Below are 27,289 nucleotides of genomic sequence, written 5' to 3' on the forward strand. Positions count from 1 at the left end.
TTATTTGCCTTGTTCCTGCTCATTCTCTCGAGGTTTGAAGACATGTGGTATCACAACAGAATGAATACAGAAGTAGATGTGGGCAGCCAGCTGACTTCTATAAAGCCAGACCTTAAAGTGACTGGCAGAAATGAAAAACAGTGCCATTCTTCTCACTGAATTTATTCTGTTCTGAAAGAATATAGTTAGTTTTCATAAAATTTTATTTATGTTAACGTGTAATGGATTTCACGTCATTATCTTAAAATGAATTAACGAACAAATATTTAAAATTTTGTTTTAATTTACAATTTGGTAAACAGTGACAGATATACTCCACATAAAGATGTTCCTTGGGGTCTTTAATCATTCTTAAGAGAGTAAAGTGGTTCAAGAACTACAACTTTAGTTTCACTCAGATCTAATCCTAGAATTTCTCTGAAGATACAGGTGGTCACCTGAAGGTCCCGCTTCTCTGGGTCCCAGCCACCACTCCCTGCCCAGACTTCTCGAAAGCTTTTCTGCTCCATGCATTCTCCACAGCAGCCAGAGCCATCTTTTTCACATGTGAAGGTCATGTGGCTCCCATGACTAAAACCCTCCAAAAGGCTTTACTACTCTTTGCTTCCTACCACCTCCCACTCGGTGAGATCTGACCACCACTCTTGCTGGCCATGTTGGCTCCATGTCTGCTCCTGAACACACGAAGCTCATTCATCTGCCTTCACCCTTGTAATGGCTATGCCCGTATCTGGCAAGGTCTTCCCTTCCACCCTCTTAAAGCAACCCCCAACCCAATCATCTTCTTTAGAACAGTTTTGTCTGAAAAGATCTTTCTTACATGTGTCTCTCCAACTCAAATGTAAACTCTGTGAGAGCAGACACTCTGCCTGCAGTTTTGCTGGCCTGGGAGGGGATCCAGCACATGGTGATTGCTCAGTGCTTGTGCCGAATCAACCCTGAGTTTAGGAAACTGCCAGAGTCACTGAGAGCAGGTTTCTGCAGGTCTGGCTCTCCAGCTCCTTTCTCCTCACATGGATGCTGTATGCCCCCATGGCCCCTTTTAGCTACTGGTAACCGCTTTCCCAGGTGCCCTACAATCTTATTTTGCTTTTGTCTTCCTGTGGCACACTACTTATTAATGCAGAGTATCATTGTTTCTTGGATGCACACAGACAGTGGCCAGAAGGTGCCACGGAGGAGGAAAACTTGGGTCCTCAAGGAGCCAAGTGATTCCCCTGTCGGCTCTCCCAGCTGTCACTTCTTGGTTCAGAATGGTGCAACAGTGAGAATTCTGGGATGTGGTAGAGCTGGGCTGAAATCTTCACTAACAGGCCCGTAGAAGTGTCACTTAAGCTCTCCTACCTTATCTACAAAATGAGGATGAAAATGCCTTATTAAAGATTTAATGGGATTAAATCTCATAAAAAAATTTAAAGGCTATGTGAAGCACCTAACTGCTCCATTCACTTTAGTTTTCCCTCCTTTTTAAAAAATCATTTAGATATTATAGCCTGGAAAAGTTCAATCCTCTCCTTGCCAAACAAAAGACTCCTTCCTGTTGTCTGTTAGAATTTAAGTTCTTTAGAAACTTTCCATTATCAGTAAATAAATGCTTCTCTAAAAACTGATGAAACCAATGCCTCATTAATATATGTTGGCCTAAAATAAATGCCTTTTATGAATGCACACAAACTGCTCTTAGGCATTTATTACAGATGGAATGGATCTTAACTGAGTTGGCTGTATTTAGAATTAAATCATCAGAAGACTGGGGAAGTCTGGGAAGGTGGGTGATTATGTCCCTTGAGATCTCATTAGTAAGTTTTTACTATCAAAGCAAAAAAGAGGGAAGAGTTTAATGATGGTTTTAATGTCATGTCACTAAATCTAGTTTCGTCCCAAAGCATTATAATGGAAAAACAGTTCTCAGTAACAGATCTCTAAGTCAACTGTGGTTATTATCATTCCCAAGCACCCGAGAGAACTGCTCTGAATCACCATAGAAGGGCCGTCCATGTTCCTGATGGATATTTATGGAAAAACACTAAACTGTACAACTGGTACACCAAACATGGGTGATTGAGAGGAAATCTGCCAAAACAGACCTGAGAGGCAGAGGTAGGTTTAATCACACACTCCCTGAAAACTGCAACACCTCTCTGGAATAACCTCAAGAACAAGCAGCTTCCAAGAATGCAGAGCAATCTCACCTACCTCCCATTACTCTTGTCTTTCTTCAGGGAGTGTTTGGGAGAGAGCAGCAGATAGCAGCACCTTTTCTTGTTGGTAAAAAGCATCACATGGAACACAACTGGTCACCTACTGTAACAGTAAGGCTGACACCCAATGCTAGCTCTCTGCCCATGGCTGCTGCCTCCCAGAGTTGAGACAATGGCCAGCTCCTCCTGGCGTCAGCCCTCCAGCCTGCCCTCCTACTGGTGTAGCTCCGGCACCTGCCCTTCCCTGACACAGCTTCCTGCAGTGCCGCAGTGCCTCCAAGACCAGGTCAGACCCCTGGTAGATACCAGTAGACATGCCTTCCATGATCTAGTCCTCCTGTGTTGCCATCCAGGACCGACCTACATGAAAGATCCTATGCTGCCCAGGGATAGCCAACTGGCTATCTCCTATTTATCTTTGACCATTCACAGATATCACCAACTCTGTAAAGTCTTTTCTGTTAGCTTGCATCCCTTTAGACCACCCGCCCCAACAGTTTCTGTGCAAATCCCACATCTTGTATGCATCCATTTAATAAATATTATTATTTGTTAAGCACCTGATAGATGTCAGGCATTGGGTACAAGGATACTAGAGGAGAATACTGGCACAATCCACAGACCGCATTGGATGTAATTATTTCTGGGCTATCTTTAGGACCGGAGCCATATTCTGTTTATTTCAGTATCGTTAGTACCTAGCCCAGTGCCTGACACATAGTAAGTACCCAGGGAACACTGGTGTAAATACTGATTGCAAAAGAAAAGGTTTCAATTGGCTACTAAATAGCTTTTACAAGTAATTTAATAATGATGATAATGACAAGAAGAACAGACACTAACACTTACTGAACATTTACTATACATCAGGCACTGTGCTGAGCCCATTACACATAAGTTCCCAGAACATCTTTGAGCAAGGTATGACATAACTCTCATTTACAGAGAAGAAATCAAGGGTCGGAGAGCCCAAGCACCTAGAGAATGGGTATCTACCGTGCTGTCCAGCATAACTTCCCGTGATGTCAGTCTCTACACCTGTGCTGTCCAGTACAGCCACCACTGACCATATGCGGCTGCTACAACTGAGAAACAGAATTTTGAATTTTGCTCAATTGTATTTTAAATTAAATAGTCACATGTGGCTACCGGCTACTATCTTTGATGACAGATTCAGCTGTCTCATTTGTAAAATGAGGTAAAGTAAATAATTCCACACATCCTTTCCTAGTCCAACAGTCTGTTCTTTGTACATGTGGCCTCATGGCAAGGAAGGAGGTACAGGCAAGGAAATCCAGAGACACAACTACTTTTCTGTGGACACGTCCAAAATATTGCCAATGTGGATGCAGTCAACAAGCACTTCCTGGGACCCACATGTACAGTGGGAATGGTGCTAAACACTGCAGGAGCCACCCATGACAGGCAGGAGCACCTCTGGAGAAGGAGCATGAGGAAGGGGTGCGATTCTCAAGGGCAGAAAGGACATTTCTGTGTATCATATAAACATAAGCAAAGGAGGAGGGGCTAACACATGAACACGGGACAGAAGAACTCTAAATCAGAGGGAAAATTTATGATGCAGTTTTAGAAAGTCACTTTTAGCCAACTTTTGGGAATGTTGCTGTTGCACTGAGAGAACATGTATGAGTAATTTGGCAGAAGGAAATATCTGGAATCCACTTATGTAATTAGCAGTCATGACATGACTTGAAGCATGCATCACAGCTTTAAAAGCTGGTGACAGGGAGCCCTGGTGGCTCAGTGGTTTAGCGCCACCTTCAGCCCAGGCCTGATCCTGGAGACCCGGGATGGAGTCCCACATCGGGCTCCCTACATGGAGCCCGCTTCTCCCTCTGCCTGTGTCTCTGCCTCTCTCTGTGTGTCTCTCATGAATAAGTAGATAAAATCTAAAAAAAAAAAAAAAAAAAAGCTGGTGACATCCATGAATATACTAAAAACCATGAACTATATACTTTAAATGGGTGAGTGGTATGGTATATAAACCATGATACAGGAAGGCTCCCCCTAAAATCTTAGGCTTGATGAAATGAAGGCTAAGAAGTGTAATTTAGGCAGGCCTGCTTTGGAAGTTGCCTATGGTCATTTCAATACCAATTTGTAATGTTCAATTACTAAATACTCACTTACTAAAATACATAGAGAACTCATTTACAACTGGACCGCCTTATAGGTTGCCTGGGCCCTGAGACCACAGGCTGAGAAGGTAACATGCAGGAAACATACCTCTTCTAGGCTGAGTTGCAAATACTCCAAGATCCTATATGGATTTCTTCTGCATACTAATCTCTTTTTGGGTGCCAACTGCAAAGAAATAAAATACATACAGAACCAATGGAAGCGCTACACGTTACACAGAGCAGACTGCATTTTAAAACACACATTTTTCTTATAAATTCCCCAGATTCACATTTATTGGATTAATACTGTTAAAAACGTATTTTTTTTATAATTATGTGGAAACAAGTTTTAGTTTCTACTATCAACATTTTATTTTCTTTCTGTTCCCCCTGAATTTTTCCCCACAGCTGTGATCCTTTTGTTGGTGGAATTTATATACTTCTTTTCACCTTCTTGCATCTAACAAGTGTGGGCCTAGGTTCTTCATTAGGGCTTCATAAACCCCAATCTAAAGGCTAGACACTATTTCTTCAAACTCATGTTTCACATACTACTTGACCATTATATTTTCTCATTTTTAACTATTGCAGATAATTCTAGGGCAACTGTCTCTGACTGAACATCCCTCAGTGGAGTGGCTCCTGATCCTGCCTGTGCTCCCGTGCTGACTTTCATATTGGAGACCTTCCCACTACAGCTCTATTTAAGACTATGTGCAATTACCACAGCACTTCTTTTTCTCCCACCCAAGGGAAAGAATATTATTTCTTAAATATTTTATTTATTTGAGAGAAGGGGGGGGACACACACATGTATGCATAACCTGATGGTGAGGCTCAATCCCAGGACCCTGAGATCGTGACCTGAGGCAAAGGCAGATGCTTAAGTGACTGAATCACCCAGATGCTGCGGGAAAGAATACCACTGTACCTGCTTTAATTTACACATTTTTTAAAAGTTAAGTTATTCACAAACTTAGAGGTTTTAGTAGAAATAGACCTCACAACTATGGAGCTGGGAGCCAGCATCCACTGGTTCCCTCTGAGGGTCTCACCACCTCTCACATACCCTGGGCACTTAATATGAGCCTGTTACCAGTTCTGAGTAAGGAACATCCTGGTTAGGCCACATCTGCTAGGGGCCGGAAACAGATGGCTCTGGAGGAAGCGACTAATTTTCTTCAGTTTACCTTGAACGATGCAAGGATCAGAGGCACCACAGAAAATCTGTGTATAACTTTTGACTCCCCCAAAACTTTACTAATAAGCCTACTGTTGACCAGAAGCCTTACCAATAATAGAAACAGCTAATTATCACATATTTTATATAAGTATTAAATGCTATATTCTTACAATAAAGCTAGAGAAAAAATACTAAGAAAATCATATGGCAGAGAAAACACATTTACTAGTGTTACAAATAGTATTGTACTATTTGTTAAAAAAAAAAAAAAAAGACAAATCCATGTATAAGTGGACCCATTCAGTTTGAACTCATGTTGTTCAAGGGTTGGCTATACTTACTTCTTCATTTGGGGCACATTCCTGCTCGCTCACATCATACACATCTTCCTCCACCAGCACGTACTCATCACCAGGCCCTCTCTTTCTGGCACAGAGATCTGCTTGCTGGCTCCCGTCCCCAGGCTGAGTGTCCCCAGGTGTGGGGAGGAGACCATCATCTTTGCCACAGTGAATTTGAGGCAGAGGGCAGTGTTGCAGTGTGGCACCCTCTACCACAGATTCATCCAGGCCATCTGGAGTGAGTGGGTCAGGCCCAGAGCCCTGCTGCTGGCGGTCTGATGGCTTGCTGGGACCCTCCATGCCAACAGACTTACCCGAGTCCCCATTCATCATGGAAAGTTCCTCTCTATCTGTGGTACCTTCCATTTTGGAAACTGTTCCAGAGTTCAGTTCGTCATGCCGCTGACCTTCTTCATTCCTTTTTATACCAGAATGTTCAAGTGGTTTTGTGTAATCCTGGAGGATTTTACGCACTGTACTCTCATCCTGCCCCTGTCTTTGCATGAGCTTTGTGGCCCATTCTACACTATGCTGATACCTGCAAAATGAAAATACTGTCAGCAACACTTGACTTTTAATATTCAAAAGAAAACAGAGCTTGCAGAAAAGATGGGTAGGTAGTATGCCAAAATGTTTATAGCAGTTTTTCTCAGTAGTGGGCTATATGTATATGTTTTTGTTATACTTTGTGTTTTCTGACTGTTCTACAATAAGCATGTTTGTTACTTTTGTGTTTGTTATTAGAGCTTCACTTAACCTTAATTTGAAGAAAAAAAAAAAAAAACACAACTTTGACCCTGGTTTGACAAAGTACGAATATTTATATAATTTAAAACAGGTGGGCCAAATGATTTAGGTAAACACAAAGATAATATGGCCATCCTTTGTCAGGACTACTTTTACATTATTCTCAATTTTGGATATCACATTTTCAGAAAAATATCCCATTCATAACTTAAAGAGCCTTTGTTCAGTATTGGAATGAAAAATGAGAATTTCAGTCAATATTTTTCACAGTAACTACTAAGGTCTCCACTGCATATGGCAAGAAATGATTATGTGCTATAATATTGCCAAGCATCTGAGCAGAAAGGGCCTTTTCTCATAATAATTTTCAAAATACAGTTTGATGAGGAATATTTGCTTTGCTCTTCAAATACAAAGGCATGACTTCTCAAGTTACAAAAAGTCACAAGACAATAGATGTCACCATGTGACAATGCCACTGGAACGTGCCTCCACGCAGTGTCAGGCTACCATACTGGAAATCTCTTCAGTGCAAGAGCTAAAGGTAATGTGAAACTCAAGCACTTTTTGCCTCTACCTACAGCTGTTAGATTTGACAGCATGGTTTGTGGGAAGACAGATAATTTTACTCCTCATCTTGAGTATTTTGCTTTGTATGTGGGTGACTGAATATGTCATAGTTTATAAACTGCAACATCTCACATGCAATTGAATGAGGCAGCTGGCCTCTGCTATATTTAAGATTTGTGGTTGCTTAACCCTGATTCCTCAGAAGAATCTCCAAGCTGGCCACACCCTGTCTATCCTACATAAGGATGAGCACACCTTCCTATATATTTGGAACTGTATCTTAGATTTAAAGAGTAAAACCTAGCAAGGCTACTCTCACACCTGACTATGCATGAATGTGTATTGCACATTTCAGGTTCAGCCTGACTCTGTCACTTGTGATGTGACAAAGCCAATGATTTAACTTCTTTGTGCTTTCCCCCAACCATAAGATGAGTACATTAAGATTATTACTGCATGAAGGGGTTATTACCTTAATAATCACAATAAAAAATGGAGCTGCTCAGAATGGCAGGGTGTCTCCTTGCCTGTATGAAAAGTATGGCCACTGTTGCATACATTTAAAAGAACTTTCATTTGAGGGTGACTGGGTGGCTCAGGGGTTGAGCATCTGCCTTTGGCTCAGGTTGTGATCCTGGGGTCCTAGGATCAAGTCCCGCATCAGGTTCCCCGCAAGGAGCCTGCTTCTCCCTCTGCCTATGTCTCTGCCTCTCTGTGTCTCTCATGAATAAATAAAATCTTAAAAAAGAAAAAAAGAACTTTTATTTGAGAGATTGAAAAACAATCTTTGCTCTTCATACCACCTACAGCACTGGTTTTCTAGGCTTCATGGATCTATGAATCTCCTTTATTTGAACACAAATTTTTATGTCAATATGTACTTTTCCAGAGAAGGGATCCACAACTTTCATCAAATTCCTTGACTCGGGATGCCTGGGTGGCTCAGCGGTTTGGCGCCTGCCTTCAGCCCAGGGCATGATCCTGGAGTCCCAGGATTGAGTACCGTATCGGGCTCCCTGCATAGAGCCTCCTTCTCCCTCTGCCTGTGTCTCTGCCTCTCTCTCTGTGTCTTTCATGAATAAATAAATAAAATCTTTAAAAAAAAAATTCCTTGACTCAAAATATGTGAAAGAACCACTGAATGAAGCAATTATCCCTTTAAGCAAAAGATCTGAGAGAGAGAAAGAGCCCACACAGGCCACTGCTTTACTCTGCAACAGGGCAGTCAAGGCAGATAGGAGTTCAAACTCTCATTTCACCAGGTTATTGTATTAGCTACACAACCCTTGTTAAGGCTCAGTTCCTCATCTGTAAACCAGGAGGAACCATACTAACTTCATGGAGTTGTTATAAGGATTAAAGGAGACAAGACGTGGACAATGCTCAGCACATAGAAAGTACTCGATAAATATTTGTCACTTATATGATTATGGGCTTTTTAGGTGGAGACTTAAAAGATCATTTTGACTTATACATATTACTTTAAAGAATACAAATAACATTTTTAATGAATGGAAATGTACACTTTAATTAACTGCTCTTCGAGAGCAGGGGCAGCCTTGTGGGGATGAGTGCTGCACCAGATCTGGGTTCTGGAGTTGGCTCTTCTGTGAGATTCTGAGCTAAATCACCATCTCTTTTTGCTCTTCTGCAAGAGGCCAGATGTTCATTTTATGGAAGCTCAAATCATGGCTGCAAAAGCATGTGAAGAAAGCCTCTGAGCAGGACTCATAATGAAAACAGCCAGATACACAAATGACTGAGACATATGGCATATGAGTCACAGAGCAGGTGTCTTCTCATTGGCTGGCAATGCCTTAAAAGGCCAAGTCCTGCTGCGATTAACCACAGACACTGCTGGAGAAGCAGCAGGAAGAGAAAAGTGAAAAGCAAAAGTCAGGAAACATAAGGCAGAGAGTGGCAGGAGGAAAAGGTGGTGGCTATGATTAGAAGCAGTAGTGAGACTGGTGAAAAGAAGACCCACTTCAGGGCCACCAGATTACAGAACGGTGTACCATCTGAATACGCCTGTTTCTTCTGTTTCTATGCCCCTGAACATACCTCCTCCACTTGCATGGTGAACACCTTTCTCTATCACCTACTGATTAATGCCTATTTATCATTGGAAACTCACAGCAAAACAGTTTTGGGTCAGTTGGCTTTGGTCCAAGTACTGCCCTTGTGCAAGTTACATAACCTCTCGGGCTGCATTTCCTCACCTGTCAACTAACAGGACCCACCTTTAGGGGTGAGATGAAGACTTTAGGAGATAATCCTGTTATTAGTACAGGACCTTGTACATGGGATATGTCCAATAAATGCCAGCATGTACAACCATGTTATTGTTCTTACTATATGTCAATTCCTTGGAGGCTCTGGAGCTGAACTGCCTGGTCTGAGAGGAAATAATTTTGGACAAGCCACTTCTAGGTTCCTCATGTATGAGATAGAAATGACTACACCTACCTCAAAGGGTTCTTGAGAAGATGAACTGAGATGATCAGGTAAAGAACACAGACTAGTAACTAGCACTGTTGGACCAGCCAGTACTGTTGGCTATGATGATGATATCAGCAATATCTCACCATAATATTTATTACCAAAGAGTGCAATTATTTACTCCTCTTCCTCCTCCATTAGACTGTAAATCCCTCGAGAAAAGAGAGGAAATCTTTTCCTCTTCTTGTATCTGTAGCATGTACCCAATGCTTGACACACAGGCACCTGCAGTAGATGTTGGCTGAATAAAGGACTACAAATAGGAGGGGAGACCACCTCCCTCATGGGTGGCCCTTCAAGGACACGACCTACATGCATCACCTAGGGTGTCACTTGAAGATCCTGATGCTCACTCCCAGAAAATATTACATGGAAATTTCTCATCATCTAAGGACAACTACTGTTGGAAAGAGGCCAATCAGAGTGAATTCACTTAAGAAAGGGATCAGAGTTTCAGAGGGAATAGTAGAGAAATAATTATAAAATGTACTTAAGCTGGAGAATTAACCTGAAAAATGAGCCCATTTCTTTCAACATTTAACAATTTAGATTGTGACTGCAATTATTATGGCCAAGTAATTAATCAAGTATTGACTAGGGGGGGCCATAATTTTCTGACAGAACTGTCAGGTATGGTTACATCCTAACCCCTGGCACCTTTGAATGTAAACTTCTCTGGAAACAGGGTCTTTGCAGATGTAACTAAATTAAGATGAAATCATACTGATTCGTTTCCTTGTTGGAAGAAGAGGGAAATGTGGACAGAGGCACACAGGTATGCACAAGGGGGGCCTCCATGTGATGACAGGAAGAGCCAGGAAAGATGCAGCTACAAGCCAAGGAAGGCCAAAGATTATTGGCTACCACCAGAAGCTCAGACAAGACAGGGAAGATGGAAGGATCCTCTCCTAGAACCTTCTGAGGGAGCACCGCCCTGCTGACACCTTGATTTTGGACTTCTAGTCTCCAGAAGTATGAGAATAAATTTCTGCTCTTTTAAGCTATGGTATCCCTGGGGAACTAATAACAAAGATCAATAAAATGCTTGCAATATTATTACTGTAGAACTTACAAAGGGATAACCGCAAGCAGGTGATAATCTTCCCCTATCCAGAACCTCACATACTCAAGACTGGCTTGACATCAAGTCATGTCCACTGCCAGCTGGATAAGGGTTCAGTTCTGAGGGGCAGGCTTCTGTGGTTTCTGAGTCCTGGTGTAGACTGCAGCTTTACTTCAGCTCCTCCTGGGATGTGGGCTTAGCAGGTTCCCCCCACACCCCCACATCCAGCCGGCAGGTATAGCCAGAGCAGCCACTGAGATCTCCCTGGTGTCACTGCCCCGGCCACTTTTCTGGCCACGGGAGCAAAGAGGAGCTGTCAGATTCTGCCAGTATGTGCTAGAAACAAGATGAAAAACCATGTGGGCTTCAATATTTTTAGAAGCGTTAGAGTTGCAACTTGAGCTGCCCCTCAGGACAAGGAGGATTTTATTTATTTATTTAAAAGATTTAAATTATTTATTCATGAGAGACACACAGAAACAGGCAGAGACACAGGCAGAGGGAGAAGCAGGCTCCATGCAGGGAGCCCGACGTGGGACTCGATCCTGGGTCTCCAGGATAATGCCCTGGGCTGAAGGCAGATGCTCAACCACTGAGCCACCCAGGTGTCCCGACAATGAGGATTTAAATGCATGAATGTTTAGTCCACAAAATCCTACCAAGGGACCGCTAAGTGTTGGGGCTGCAGAGGAGAATCAGGCATGGTCCCTGCTCTCCAGGAACTGACAGTCTAGTATGATGGGCGGCACAGTGAGGGGCGCCAAGGCAGACTGTGTGGGAACCAGAAGAACGACCCCAACCAAGGGAGGGTAATGGTGATGAGAAAACCTCCAGGAGAGTGACATGTAAGCTGGATCGTGGGATGGGCAGCAACAGCCAGGCAGTGTGTGTGCTTCAGGAGAGAGGGAGAAAAGTTCTGGGAAATAGGAAGAGTGCAAAGAAAGGAAGGAGTTGTGACTGTATGAGTGGATGAGGAAGAGCCTCTGCGAAAGCCTTTCTCTCACCCTTCAAGTGTAGAGGGAGGAAAGAAAAAAAAAAAAAAAAAAAAAGAGGGAGGAAAGAAGACCGGGCAGAGGCCAGTTTTAGATCCATGCGTAAGCACTTTAGCACTTAAAGACATACACATTACAGGGTAATTGTTTGTATTTTGGAAGGAATTCAAGTGGCAAAGGATTTGACCTAGGATTATTTAAAAAATAAACAGTACATTTCAAATGATTTGATCCACATAAAATTCAGATATAATTTTCAAGGACAAATCTACTATCAAAAAAAAAAAAAAAGGTGTGCGTTATCACATTGGAAAAGGTTATCTACAAACAGATCTGATTTAAGCCGTAATTAAGCCAAGGTCACCATGACTTACTTTGTTGACGTGATTATAGGCATGTCTGTCTTCATATCTGTAACAATAAAGAAGTTGTTCAGACAAATTTTCCTTAAAGGGAAAAAACCCACTGAAAATCCAGAAAGGACAAAGAAATTTCAAGAATCACAAAATCACACATCTAGAAGGCTGACTGATCCTGCCCAACTAGCAAGGGCGTGCTTTATATGCCATTACTTCACGAACCTACCCTCTGAACCCATCGGAAGGCAATGCTGACTGATCTCAGTGCTCTTGCTATGCCCAGATGTGACCCTGAAATCGTTCTCAATCTAACACTGTAGCATGGCAGCAATGGCACGCAAGAGGAAACCCCTCGGCCACCTCTGAATGTATATGCCCTCAACTTTCAGATGAGAATGTTGAGGTATTTTATCCCCATTTTTCCGTGCTCCATAAGGCATTTTTTTTTTAAGATTTTATTTATTTATTCATGAGAGACACACACACAGAAAGGCAGAGACATAGGCAGAGGGAGAAGCAGACTCCCTGGAGAGCCCAATGTGGGACTCGATCCCAGGACTCTGGGGTCACGACCTGAGCCACCCAGGTGTCCCTTCATAAGACATCGTTAGTGAAAGCACCCCACATGTACCCACAATTTCATGGCAGTGTTGGTTCTGGGTGTGGACCTAGGAGGTCTGGGCATCTGGCTGGCTGGTTGAACCTTTCCACCTACAATGTTATTTATTTACTGATCATTTGATGGTGTAGGTTCATCCTCTCTGACTCTGCCTTTGGGCAACTCATTTCTCCTTACCCAAACTCAGCTTTCTTCACAGCACATTAAAGGCTTAGAATAGATGATCATCAGCTTTAAAAACCCTAAAAGTTCAAAGATTTCTACCTCCTCAGGAATTTGTCAGTTTTCTCTGTCATGACCTCCCTCCCTCTGGTAATTTAACAAAAATGATAATTTAGCGAGTTTTACTGACAGCCGTCCTTGTGCCAAGCACTGGATACAGAAGTAATAAAGTAAATCCCTTCTTCTAGAGATACTCAGTCTAGTTGGGCAGATAGATCAGAAATGACTGATTCTATCTAACCCAAGCTGATATATGACCAAGTAAAGGGTTATAAAAGGACTAGCTAGCTTTGCCTGAAAGGCTTAGTAAAAAACATCATGGAAGAGGAGAAGTTGAGCAGGGCTCTGAAGAATGAATGAGTTCACCAGGCAGACCAGGGGAAAACAGGCAGGGGAAGCCATGGAGAGGCCGAGAGAGAGTAAATCCATGGCAGGTTCATGGAATGGCAAGCAGCCCAAGGTGGCTATAGTGCCAAAAAGTAGAAGAAAGTGGATAGAGAAGGTGGAAGATGAGGCTGAAGCCAGAATTTTGAAGAACATCCTAAAATGGACATTTGAGATTTACTTCTTCAGGGCAGTCCACAAGTTAAATTTCTATTTCCTTGGCATAAATTCATTTCCTTCAAATTTTTGTTATTCTCCAAAATTTAGTTACTATACAGATAAGGAAAAGATTCTCAATTGTTAAGATCAATATACTATTTGAAATCTTTCTGTTTCTGACCAAATATTAGTAACTGATAAAGCTGGTGGTGGGGGTCAGCATGCTATTTTTTTTCCACTCTTTTTGAAACATGCATTACAAAAAAATTTTCAGACATACAAAAGTAAAGAGAATAGTATAATAAATTCCCATGTTGCCATCCCTCAACTTTAACAACTCATGGCCAATCTTGCTTTCTCTGTTCTTCTGCTCACTCCCCTCATCCCCAGATGATTTTGAAAAAGATCCCTCACATTCTATCACAGCATCGCTAAGTAGTTCATTATGTATTTCTTTAAAGACTCTTCTTTAAAAATATAAAAAACAGTTGTCTAAAAAATGGGGCGGGGGAGTGCCTGGTTGGCTCAGTTGGTAGAGCATGCAACTCTTCATCTTGGGCTTGTGAGTTTAAGTTTCACATTGGACATAGAGCTTACCTAAAAAAAATTATTAACCCCCCTGAAAAAGAAATTGTGATACCCTTATTACTTTTAAAAATTAATTCCTTAGCCTCATCCAAACCTATGCATTGTCTGAATTTTTTTCTTTTTTGGAAAGTCTGACTCAAAATCTATATAAGGCTCTTATATTACAACTGACTGATACATCTGAAGTTGATTCTAATATTTGTTTCCCCACCATGATTTTCTTCCCTGTAATTCATTTATTGAAGCAATTGGTTTCTGTCCTATACAACTGCCTCCTGGTCTGCCCTCAGAACTGCTTGTGGATGGTCCAAGAAGGGTTTGTACCAAGTACTGTCTCACTCTATGTTACTCTATGAGTCTCACCTAGCACACTGCTTAGTTCAGCTCACCTTGTTTTCACAGCCATATTTTCATGGAGAAAAAAGCCAGAGATAAATAGCTAAGAAGTATAGGATCTATTTCCATTCTGGTGCAAAGGACTTATCTTATGACACATCACTACCTTTAAGCAGCACTGGCTTAATACGTTCTTTGACCCTGTTTCCTGTTAATCGGTGCAACTATAGGCTTGATCAGATTCAGGCTCAATATTCTGGGAAGCCTACTTTATGGGTGGTACTGTGTGTTTCCAAGACAAAAAAAATGTAGTCTCTTTGTATGTTATCAACACCATTGGTGATCAATGCTTTATCAGAGGACTCAAGATGGTGACATTCTTATTATTCCTTCTTAGTTTATTAGCAGGAATCTATAAAGAGGAGTCCCTCACTATTCAGTTTACCCCGAGAACCAGTTCATGTTTACCAATTTCCAAAATGGTGATCCTCTGCAGGTAAACTAGGAATTTCTTCTGGCATATATCAGCATGAATCAGGATAAATATCCCTTTCAGGGATATTATTACCAATGACTGGATTTTCCTTTTTTTTTTTTTTTTTTTTTTTTTACGGGAGAGAGAATCAGAGTTGGACACTTAACTGACTGAGCCGTCTGGGCACCCCTATATTATTATTCTTATTGATGCTCAAATGTTTCCCTCTTTGGCCTGCATATCTTCTTTTGAAATAAGCCTAGCAGTTTTTGATAAGCTTCTTTGCTTTCTGATATAGATGTTTCATGTGAAAATCTTGGCTCTCAACCATACCAACATAATTAATCATTTGTTTTTCACACAATATACATACCACAGTCTCAGAATAACAGTACCAATGGTAACACCTATAAAATAATGGCTGAAAGCAATGTGAAGATTATTTTGCCATTCTTGAGTATAGGGCAGATTGCACTGATGGCCCCAATTCTTCAGGTCTTCCATCCGCCAAACACCTTGATGTTAGACCATTTGGAATAATAGCAAACCCTGTAATCAGAGGCCTGAAAAGCAGTGGCACACTGGGGCTTGCTTGTGACCCTCCACCAAAACCATGAGAACATAACTGGGCTAGCCTGCCAAAGATAACACACATGGTGCCCTCCCACCCCTCATCCCAGCTGATACACATGATGACCCCCCATCCCTCACCCCAGTTGATAAACATTGTGTCCCCTGCCCCTCATCCCAGCTGAGACCATCCTAGACCAGCCATTTGACAGACAACCAAACAGTAGTGAGTCCAGCTAGACCCATTATTGGACTAGTTCCATAAGAGCAGTCAGCTGATCTCCATAACTAACCAGATGGATGAGCACATCCAGCCAAGATCAGCAGACCTACCTAGCAAACTTGTGGACTTGTGAACAATTTGGTTGCTGCTGAAAGCCACTGGTTGGTTAAATAACACTGTGCCAAGAGATAACTGACACAGTCTATTCTATTAGGATTGAATCTCAAGGGGCACCTGGGTGGCTCAGTGGATAAAAACATCTGCCTTTGGCTCAGGTCATGATCCCAGGGTCCTGGGGTCAAGTGCTGCTTCGGGCTCCCCTCAGAGAGTCTACTTCTCCCTTTCCCTCCGTCTCTGCCTCTGTGTGTCTCTCATGAATAAATAAATAAAATATTTAAAAAAATAAAAAGGATAGATTACCTCAATTTACCATGTTTACAGTCATTCAAAATAGTTTTCCTCTGTGGCTATACTGCCAACCTGATACGTAAGTTCCGTTTTTTTAATTACTTTTTAAAATTTAACTTTGTTTTGCAATCATGTAATATATTTACAAGGTTCCAAAGTCAAATCTATAAAGTCTTACCTCTTTCTCCATCCTGTTCCGCCCTCCCCCATAGGCATTAAAAAGAATCTATGATTTATCCTAAAGTTTCAAAAATATATTTATATCCCCCCACCTTCAGATAAACCATGGCACACTACACAGACTCCGCCTTACTGTGCTTTCTTCGCTTAGAAATACATCCCAGTGATCCCTCATTCTTAGCTCAGCTCCATGGTACTTCATTATATGAATGCAGTACAGTTTAATCGGCTAATCCTCTCCTAATGGACATTTGGGTTGTTTCCAGTCTTTTAATATAAGAAACAGTGTTGCAATGAATAGCTATTCTTTTCATATTTTTGCCAGTGTATCTTTCAGATAAATTTCTAGAAATGGAACTGCTGGGTTGAAAGTAAATGCATGTACTGGGACAACTGGATATCCATGGACAAAACATGAAGCTAGACCCCTACCTTATATCACATACAAAAATTAACTTAAAATGGATCAGAGATCTAAATTTAAGAGTTGAAACTGTAAAACTCTTAGAAGAAAACACAGGGGTAAATCTGTATCAGCTTGGATTTGGCAATGGTTTCCTAAATATGATACTAAAACCATAGATAACAAAAGAAAAAAATAGATAAACTGGACTTGATTAATATTAAAAACTTTTACCACTTTACACTAAGATAGCTATCATAAACAAATGAATAAATCCAAAAGCAGAAACCAGCAAGTGGAGAAATTGGAAACTTTGTGCACTACTGGTAGGAATGTAACACGGGGCGGGTGTTGTGGAAAACAGTTTGACATTTCCTAAAGAAATTAAAACAGAATTATCATATGATCCAGCAAGTCCACTCGTAGGTAAATACCTAGGAGAAATGAAAATATACGTCCACACAATTACTTGTATATGAACGTTCACAGCAGCACTCTTCAGAACAGCCCCAAAATGGGAACAACCCAAATGTCCATCATTGGATGAATGGATAAACAAAACATGGTATATCCATAAAATGGGATATCACTCAGGATGAAGTTTGGATGCATGCCACAACATGGATGACCCTTCAAAACATCCGAAGTGGAAGACACAAAAGGCTTCACAATGCATTATTCCACTTACATGAAATATCTAGAATGGGCAACCTTATAGGCACAGAAAACATATTAAAGTGACCAGGGATTGGCGGGGGAGGAGGATTGATGGGGGTAAAAAAGCAAATCTATACATAATTTTGCTCGGCATTGCTAAATTCCCCTCTGTAACAGTTGTACCATCTGCATTCCCATCCGTAGTATATGGAGAGTGTTTCTCTGGACCTCCCCAAGGAGACTACTGTCAAACTTTTGGATTCTTGCCAATCTGATTGCTAAAATAGTATCTTAGTGCAGTTTTAATTTGTATTTTTTTCTTACAAAAAATCCTAAGGATGTTTTAGTCTGCTGGCATTGGTTATGCAATCACCATGAGACTTCCACAGACAAATACATGAAGGTAAAATATTTTTAAGTTAAATATGGCAAGTCAAGCAAGTAAGAACTACACACATTAGCTAATGTTTTAACAAGTTCATTATTACAGTTATCGTTATAAATTCTAATTCTAGGGCAGCCCCAGTGGCTCAGTGGTTTAGTGCCACCTTCAGCCCAGGGTGTGATCCTGGAGATCCAGGATCGAGTCCCACGTCGGGCTCCCTGCATGGAGCCTGCTTCTCCCTCTGCCTGTGTCTCTGCTTCTCTCTGTGTGTCTCTCATGAATAAATAAACAAAATCTTAAAAAAAAATAAAAATAAAAATAAATTCTAATTCTAGAAATAAAAAATGTAAAACTTATTTGCATATGGTACCTTCTGCATGCATAGTACTCTGCTAGTCAACGTTTAACAACAGAAAAGCCTAAATAATACTTTTGATGACTCCAGAAATTAGATAGAACATGTTTTCACCAAACATCAGAACCCTATTCTGGTTGCTAGTTTTAGGAGTAAAATTGTCATTGTGCATGTTACTTCAAGTCTAGAGAATTTTCCTATGTAATCTGAAATGTAAGATCAAAGATGAAAGAATATAATTTGCCAAAAGGACAGAATGAGGTACAAGGTTACCTTTCCACTTAGCAACGAGCTTAGGATCTGAAATTGTGAAGTTTGGACGGCTTCTAGACAGGATACCTTTTCCAAAATAACCCTTCCGGGAAAAGAGAAAACAAAGTTAGTTCATGTTTAGTTGCCAATTTTTTAGCTGAGGGAAAACAACTATTTGAGTTAACAACAGATTTGTTCTATTTTTCATAGGTTTACATTTTCCCTCTGATTACTTAATGATTACTAACGAAGATCTTAGCATTCATCTCTGTTTGAAGAGTTCTAGTAAGTTTTCAGTATACCTTATGTGCCTTATAACTAAGCTCAAGGCAATGGGACAGGTAGAGGCAGGGCCTTAGCCTAGACCCCCATCACCAGGATCAATGCCACATGCTGTATTCCACCTTGAGAAACTGGCTACAACATATATATTTTATATAAAGTGTCTAGAAAGGCACATTTTAGAGAGGAAGTGGATCAGTGGGTGACATGTGCTGGGAGTGGGAACAGGGATTAAGTGCAATGGTACTTGCATTCCCTGCTGGGAATCCCCCATACTGGACCATGATGGTGTTGCACAACTCTATGAATTTACTACAATCACTGAATTGCACATTTACAATGGGTGAATTTTATGACGCTAAATTATACATCAATAAAGCTATTTAAAAAATGCCCCAGTTGGAGCACTTGGCTGGCTCAATTGATATAGCATGTGACTCTTGATCTCGAGGTTGTGAGTTCGAGCCCCATGCTGGGGGTAGAGATTACTTTAAAAAAAAAAATATATATATATATACACACATATATATATATGTGTGTGTGTGTGTATATATATATATATATATATACATATACATATATATATAGTAATGAACTGGCTATGGACCAAAAAATAAATAAATAAATAAATAAATAAATAAATAAGCAAGCTATCAATCTCAACCTGAATCTATCATTGGTGGAAAACAGCAAAAACTGGAAATTGTCCTTATCTAAGAAGAAGTCACCAAACAGATGAGAGCACAGATAACAAGTCAGAGTACATGCTGAAGCCTCATCTGTCCCTGAGCCAGAACAATATGCCATTCTGTGTTTATCTCTGGAGATGGAATGGGAGTGGGGATAAACCCATTACATTTCTGTAAATTGCCTGGCATATTTATGAATATGCATGGCTTCTGTAACTTAAAGACAAGAAAGGCCAATGCACTGATTGCAGTTTATTGTTGAAATGTGGGTTCATGGGTTGGGGAGCCTTCCTCATCAGTATATGGCTTCAGGGCACCTGATTCAAATTGTGTAGTTCCTCTCCTACATGGAATTGAATGGCAAGAAAAGAATATGGGTCAATTATGGTCTGATTTTGGGAGTGAATGGGAGGAAACAAAAAGGATACCTGGCTCAGGAGTGTCAGGAAGTAGCCATGCCAAAGCCGCCAGTACTTACTTTCCCATAGAGCTGCTCCATATCTTCTGTGTTCCTCACAATTACATTGTTGTTTATCATCTCTGCTGTGAACACTTTGAAATCTTGCTTAGGCCCACAGTCTTGACCAAAAGGGATGGGCAGTGGAGACTCAAAACTCTCATATACTCTTCTTTTCCGCTTTGGGGCACGGAAAACTGCTTCTGCCATTTCTCAAGGGTAACTGTTTTTTAAAGAGTATAATAAGGAGAAAGAAACAGATAGCCAATCCATAACTATATTGATCAAAAACAGGGGTGCATTTATCTCTAGGCTCAGAAAATTTTGTAGTCTGTGGGAAAAATAAAATATTTAAAAGCAGTGAACTAGAAGAAAGAGTAATGAGAACATTTTGTACAAGCACTACTAATCCATCACCTAAAATATCTCAATTCTCACAACCATGCCCAAGAAGTCAGTGGCAATATTTCTAACTAGAGCGGACAAGACTGAGGCCTACTGTCATGCCCAAAGTCATCATGCCATGCAAAAGTCTATGGACAGCAAGCACAATAGGATTCCTATTAGGATTACTCCCATTCTTTCACTCAAACAACAGGCATTTACTGAGTACCTACTAGGACCTTCTGATAATCAGAGGTGCTGGGGATATAAAGATAAGGCCAAAAGAGACACTGTCCTCATAGAATTAAATCTAGTTAGTATTTCCTTTTCCAAAAAAGGACCTTAATATATATTCTAAAGGTCATTCATCTCCCCATGTTTAAGGTAAATTAATAACAACAATGACAGAAACAGTTACCATTTCAGGTCTGTTATGTACCACCACATACTAGTGGTGAAGAGCAGGAACTCTAAAGCCAGAGTGCCAGGACTGGAATTAGTTTTACTATGTCCTGTGTGATGTTGGGCAAAAGCTGCTTAATCTCTCCATGCTTTGGTTTCCTTATCTACAAAATAAGGATAAAAACAGACTCTACCTTAGAGTTAAGACCCCACCATAAAGGGCCTAGAAGAGTACCTGGTACATAATGAGCATCATGTGTGTATTTGCTTTAATTATTATTATGGGGTGAGCACTACCAACTCTGGTTTACAGGTGAGGAAAATAGGTTCAAGTTAGAGAGACTTTGTAAAAGGCCCCTTGGGATGATCCCAGGTCTGCTGAATTCCAAAGCCTCCACTCTTCTCCCTGGGTTCTGCTGCAAGCACAGGCAGCATCTGACCCACTTTGTCTGAAGGTCCACTATTTCTCAAGGTTAGGAGCTAAAGGATTCTGGATAATTATGGGATTACTTAGTGTGCACTCAGCACCCTGAGGAAGTAAAGGAAGCCAAAGCCAGTACCTCTCCCTTCCAGGCCTTATATTCAATCTGAGGAGACAAAACAAGCACATAACACATACGAAAGCAAACTGAAGGTACCACAACAGGCTGCAATTCCATAATGGCTAAAGGAAGGAAATGAAGTTGAGTGCATTGTGTGATAAAGAAACAGAGCCCCAGCAGATACATCTAACTTAGGAAAACTCAACCACATGCAAGGGGGAGAAAATGTACACAGTGTAAGAGTCTGGGCCAGGCACTCCACTCTTCCAACAGACACCCCGGGATGAGAAGGGAGACTTGAATCTGCTGCTCCTTCGTCCCGGGTTCAATTTAAGCCGACAGCAGATCTGGTGTTTGAAGATACAGTGGAGCCATATTACACGTTTCATCTACATGGATCCAGAAAATGAAGTAAGACTGCTTATTAAAATGCCTCCTGCACTTAATACCAGCATCTATTGGGCAATGGATGCCACCAAGCCTGAAACAGCCAGTGACAATGGCCAAATCTGAGGAAGGTAAGTGGTTGTATGGGTTTATGACCATTAAAAAGAAATAAAATACCTTGCCTTGTCCATTGTGTGATAACTTTATCTGCCCTCTCAAAGAAACGGAGGAATTAGATGAGGACAAAGGAAAACACAGACCAAGGAAGAGTTACAGAAATTGATAAATCAAGTACAAAGATAACTATGAAAAAGAAGAATCAGCAAGTTGGAACCTTCATAGACTTGACTAAGTATGCTAAGCAGCAAAACACTAGAATTTAATTTTTAAGTAAGATCCCTCAAGGGAATTACATACTGAGCATGACTCATATACATTATAAATATATACACACACACACACACACACACACACACACTGCTGTAAAGCATTCCTAACAAAACCACGTATGTTGCACATTAACGAACAATTAAGAGATTTTCTTCCAAGAGCATTTTAGCTAAACTGTCATTTGCCAACTTATCCCTCAATCTAAGCCAATGATTGCATTTAGTATTCAACAGAAGAAACAGCAATTTATTCTAACACTTGATGCCGTGTCAGCTTTTTTGAGGCAGATGTTGCAATCTAGTGAAAAACTTTCTAGGCATTTCCAGGAACAAGTTGGACTTTTATGAGATTTTTCACTTTTATAACTTAACTTCTGGTTAGGATTTAACTTGTATATGCTACATTTGGAATTTTAAGAAAAGAGAAAATGTTAAATGGCTAACTTCAAGAACTTCCAATTAAATTATCTCAAACAAGTGACAATGAAGTTATATTTTAATTTGCCTAGTTTGGAATTTTCCCTCAGACTGATGCTATACTCTTACAAATACCAAGAATGAGCTAGGACACTTGATGTCAAGAACTCTGTACTTCAACCTGTATGTGACAGAAAGGTTCCTGCCACAAAACATTGTTTTCCATTAAACCTCAAAGTCTGTGATCTGGTGTTACTTTTGCCCATGTGGCAGAACATGCTTTAAGAATTTGGCTGATAGGCGGGGCAAGATGGAGGAAGCGTAGGGTCCCCAAGTCACCTGTCCCCACCAAATTACCAAGAATTTGGCTGATAGGCCTCCAATATATGCAAACCTGCCATCATTATCATGTGACCTTGCACAACCCACTTAAGCTCTCTGAGCCCTGTTTCTTCATCTTCAAATTGAACAGCACTGGAAAAGTCTGGAAGTCACTCAGATGTTAAATGCAAAATACCCATATAATTCCAGTCCTTGGTACAGATACAAGAAAACTGAAAACATGTTCATGCAAAAATCTGTACCTGAATGTTTACAGTAGTATGATTTATAATAGTTAAAAAAGCAGTAACAAACCAAATGTCCATCAACAGATGAATGGATTAAAAAAATTGTGATGTATTCATATAGAATGGATTACCAGCAACAAAGGAAGTGTTGATATATGCTACAGTGTGTATGAAGCTTGAAAGCATTAAGTGAAAGCAGTCACAAAAGACCACATATTGTATAAGACCATTAATATGAAAAGTCCACAACAGCAAATCCATAAAGACACAAAGTAGATTAGTGACTGCCAGCTGCTGAATGAAGGGAGAAACGTGGAGTGACTGCTAATAGGTATGGATTTTTTTTTTTGAGGGTGATGAAAATGTTTTAAAACCAGTGCAGTGATGATCTGATGGCTGACCAACTCTGTGAATATACTAACATTACTGAATTGTACATTTTACAAGGGTGAGTTTTTTTTTTTAAGATTGATTTTATTCATTCATTCATTCATGAGAGACACAGAGAGAGAGAAAAGCAGGGACATAAGCAGAGGGAGAAGCAGGCTCCATGCAGGAAGCCTGATGTGGGACTTGATCCCAGGACACTGGGATCATGCCCTGAGCCAAAGGCAGACTCTCAACCACTGAGCCACCCAGGGGTCCCCTTACAAGGGTGAGTTTTATGTATGTGTAACGGTCTCTCAATAAAGCTGTTATTTTAAAAATTCAGTAGGACAAACCAAACGATCTTGTTTCATGGTTTTGTGAAGGAGTTGTCCTGTGCTAAACTTGAAAGGCAAAGAGGGGAGAAAGGAATGAATTCACTATTCTCCATATCTGCAGTAGGCATTTACGACACGTTTCTTTAGTGCCATGATAGGAGAACAGCATAATGTCAAGGTATGGCGTGAGTAAATTGAGAAGAGGTAGTCGTCATCCATGGGTAACATGCTAGGCACTGACTGTGCTATATGGTACACACATGGGTACTGGCATCCTCTTTCACAAACAAGGAAACTGAGTCTTAGGGCCAGTTATTTGCCCAAAGCTCCACTGTACAGAGACATAGCATTGCAAGAAGTCTGGCCTAAAAGACCACCATGTCTGAAGCACACACACAGATGTGTAGGTACGACTGAGCCAGTTGTCAAGGGGTTTGGAACATGAAAGCTGGTTTAGACTTGGAGTTGATGCAGAGACTCTCAAGCAGGGAACGACGACTGAAATAAGATTAATTAACCTGGGGTGGTATACAACAGTGGCTCTCAAGCTTGGCTGCCCTTAGCATCACCTGGGGGAAATCTGAAAACTCCTAATGCTCAGAACTTACCTGCAATTACATCAGAAATTCTAGGGTGGGACCCAGGTGATCTCAACATGTAGTTACACAGCTGCCAACTACTGGTGACAGAATAGCTGATTCAAACTCACTCCCAACAGCTCCCTAGGGGCCGAGTGCTATGCACCTGTAAAGGATGTAGCTTTTCCTTTCCCAAAAGGGGGGGGGGGTGGGCAACATTGCCTCCAAATACAAGTAGCATTAGGTCCATTTACTTTACTATGAAAAGTAGGGCTTGGGCAGCCCGGGTGGCTCGGCGGTTTAGCGCCGCCTTCAGCCTAGGGAGTGATCCTGGAGACCCAAGATCGAGTCCCACATCGGGCTTCCTGCGTGGAACCTGCTTCTTCCTCTGCCTGTGTCTCTCTCTCTCTCTCTGCCTCTCATGAATAAATAAAATCTTAAAAAAGGAAAAAAAAAAGGGGGGGCTTATGTTTCCCTTGAACAAACAAGCTAACACCGTTCAGGTGCTCAGCAAACGTTTATTCCAAGCAAAACAAAAACGGGAGAGGGAACTCCCATTTAGTTTTCCGACCCCCTGCAAAGACCTTGCCAAACCAACCTGGTTAAAACCTCCTACTCAGTAAAGCTCACCTTCTCCCAATTAAAAAATGTTTGAAGCTCCAACCGTGTTACCTCCTGGGCTATGGGAGGCAAGGATGAGAGGGACAAGGCGAACAATCCAGCCCCTGGGGGAGTTTTCAAGTTAGGACGTGAGACTAAGCCACGTAAACAAAACATAAACCCCTTGAAGGCTGTTGTGAGGACGAAGGGGGTAACTGCGAAGGCGCCTCGTACCGGGCCTGCCGCGTGCAAGGTGTTGGCCAGACGGGGGCTGCGACAGCCACCAATGACCGCACGCAAGCCAGAGTGTGCAGGGCCCCCCCAAGTGCCGACTCCCCGTTTTACTTCGCCCGTCTGCAGACTTCCTCGAGTGCCCCCCAGCCCCCCAACAACCGCACCAGCGGCTGAGGCTCCCCTGGGGCAGAGAGGGTGTCCGATACACCTCGACGTCCCCGGCCCCCAGTACCGGACGGGGCCACGTCCAGTTCCTCAGAAAAAACGAAAAGCAGCACAAAGGGCTATAGGTGCTCGCAGAAGAGGGGGTTGATTCGGCCGCGACCAGGAAGCCTGGCTCCCCGCCCGGCCCACTCTGGGGTGGCTGTGCCACCCGGGGGAAGGCTACACGCCTTTCTCGCTTCCGGGGCGGGGGGGCGGTTCCGAGAAGGCGACGACTCTTCTCGCAGCAGAACCCCCACCTCGAGCCGCCGCCACGGCGCTCAGCGCCTTCGGACGCCGCTGGCAGCCGAGCCCGCGCCTTACCTTTCTCGGCCCCACGCGCTTGTCGTTACCTCGGCAACGCCGGCCGGAGGGCGGAGACCGCTGCCGTCAAGCAGTGCGGCCGCAAAGCCGGGCCGAATGCGCAGCCGCGGAGCCCGCGGGAGCGCTCGCCGGGTGCTTGCGGAGCGCGCCTGCGCAGGCCCTGAAGGCGCGTTTTCTGTGCCGTTTCACCCTAATCCGCGTGTAAGCGAGTTCCCTTTCCTGTCCTCCCCTGGAATATACAGGTGCTGCTTTCGTTTAATCCCCACAGCGGCCTCGCAAGGTTCATTTAACGTGTGACATCCTCAGTTACCGTCCGATGTCAGCTAGTTAGGAGGTAGTGGAAGTGGGACTCTAACCCAGGCACCGAGACCCCCGCGGTGGGGGTGGGGCGGGATGGGGCACGGAGGGCACCAGATGTCGCTGAAGAGAGCGGGTGTGTGCGCGGCGCCCTGACGGCGCCCTCGGCTTTCGCAGTGTGGATGCATCGGCTGCAGCACGCCCGGAACCTGCCCGCCAGCGCCCTCTCGCAGACGCCTAAGCCACTGCGCCCTGGCTGCCCCGTGTGGGTGAAGGACAACAGCCAGGAGTCAGGCTGCATTGAAACCCCAGCCCCTCTCCCTGGCTGGGCCGGCTCGAGTGATTTACCCTTTTTGAGCTTTGGTGTCCTCTATTGAGAAGTGGGTCGTTAGAATTACGCCGGATGCGCAAAATAAAAGGGTGTGGGAAAGCGTTAAAAGTTAATCCTGACCTGGTTATTTTAAAGGAGGTCTAGTAGGGAGTTCAATGTATACTCCCATTATGAGTCCCAGGGTCCCCAGCACACATACCACACGTGCTGGGCAGGTGGGGAAGGTGGGTGACAGGGAAGGGTGGCAAATAATGCCAGAGAGATTCATGGGGCTTGATGTGATGGCTTTGAAATCTTTGAAATCCGAGCCTTTTTCAAATTTCTCTGGTCTCCAGGACTTCACGCACACTTGCCTTGGCCTGGACCATCCTCCTCTCCTTGGTTTGCAGCAGTAATTCCTGCCCCCCCCCCCCCCCCCCCCCCCCCGGCCTCAGCTCATATAGCTCTTCCTCCAAGAGACTTCCTCTTGCCTCCCTAGGCAGTCTTGGGTGGCTTTCCTCTGTTTCTGCAATAGTTTGGTGTACCCTGTGTTGTCCCTGTTTCCTGGTCCCTTTTTTTTTTTTTTTTTAAGATTTTATTTATTTATTCATAAGAGAGAGAGAGAGGCAGAGACACAGGCAGAGGGAGAAGCAGGCTCCATGCAAGGACTCGATCCCAGGACCCCGGGGTCACAACCAGGTCTCCAGGATCAGGCCCAGGGCGGAAGGCGGTCGTATACCACTGAGCCACCCCGGCTGCCCTCCTGGTCCCTTCTTAACCTGAGGGCTTCAGTGGATGGTCTACCTGCACAAGCCTTAACTGCTGGGCTTAGAGTTCAGACTTTGATTTAGATAAATCAAAATGAGTATATTTCCCTGGTTAGAGTGTTGCAAAAAAAAAAAAAAAAAAAAAGAATTTCAGCAAGGTTCACAGACTAGTGGCATCAGGATGAATGGGGTAGGGAAGAGAGAGCTGGCAGGAGGCTGCAATATTGTAGCAGAACATGCCAATTTAGGAAATACTGGTTTTAGAATGAGAGGGTTTTAACAATGAAGGGGAACCCAGAGGCTGTCCAATTCAATTTCCTTATTTAACTGATAAGAAAAAAGGTTCAGAGGCACTGTGGGTTACCAGAAGTAGCAGAGCAGGTCTGAGGTGAGGCAGAGACTACAGCCAGGGCTCCCGAACCTCTCAGCTTGGTTCTCTACTTT

At 42.6% G+C, this 27,289-nt stretch overlaps 1 protein-coding gene across 6 annotated transcripts in view; it reads right to left on the minus strand.

Moving 5' to 3' along the window:
• TSEN2 (tRNA splicing endonuclease subunit 2) overlaps nucleotides 1-25,983 on the minus strand; it is a 58,383-nt gene extending 32,400 nt beyond the window's left edge. For 3 of the 6 annotated variants that reach the window (XR_003237716.2, XR_011994310.1, XR_003237717.2), the window contains exons 1-6: nucleotides 25,472-25,941; nucleotides 19,762-19,963; nucleotides 18,334-18,415; nucleotides 12,112-12,148; nucleotides 5,867-6,404; nucleotides 4,449-4,526 (exon numbers count right to left, since the gene is read on the minus strand). Coding sequence is in view for 2 of the 6 variants with exons in the window: in XM_026016826.2 (XP_025872611.1) it covers nucleotides 4,449-4,526; nucleotides 5,867-6,404; nucleotides 12,112-12,148; nucleotides 18,334-18,415; nucleotides 19,762-19,950 (924 nt within the window). In the remaining 4 variants the exon portion in view is untranslated. Of the gene's footprint in view, nucleotides 1-4,448; nucleotides 4,527-5,866; nucleotides 6,405-12,111; nucleotides 12,149-18,333; nucleotides 18,416-19,761; nucleotides 19,964-24,142; nucleotides 24,541-25,471 lie in introns of those variants that run through there. The other 3 variants (XR_003237718.2, XM_026016826.2, XM_072720270.1) reach the window with 3 other exon arrangements.
• Nucleotides 25,984-27,289: the final 1,306 nt, after the last annotated feature.

The sequence above is a fragment of the Vulpes vulpes genome, chromosome 9 (genome assembly GCF_048418805.1).
Source record: "Vulpes vulpes isolate BD-2025 chromosome 9, VulVul3, whole genome shotgun sequence".
NCBI classification, from domain to species: Eukaryota; Metazoa; Chordata; class Mammalia; order Carnivora; family Canidae; genus Vulpes; species Vulpes vulpes.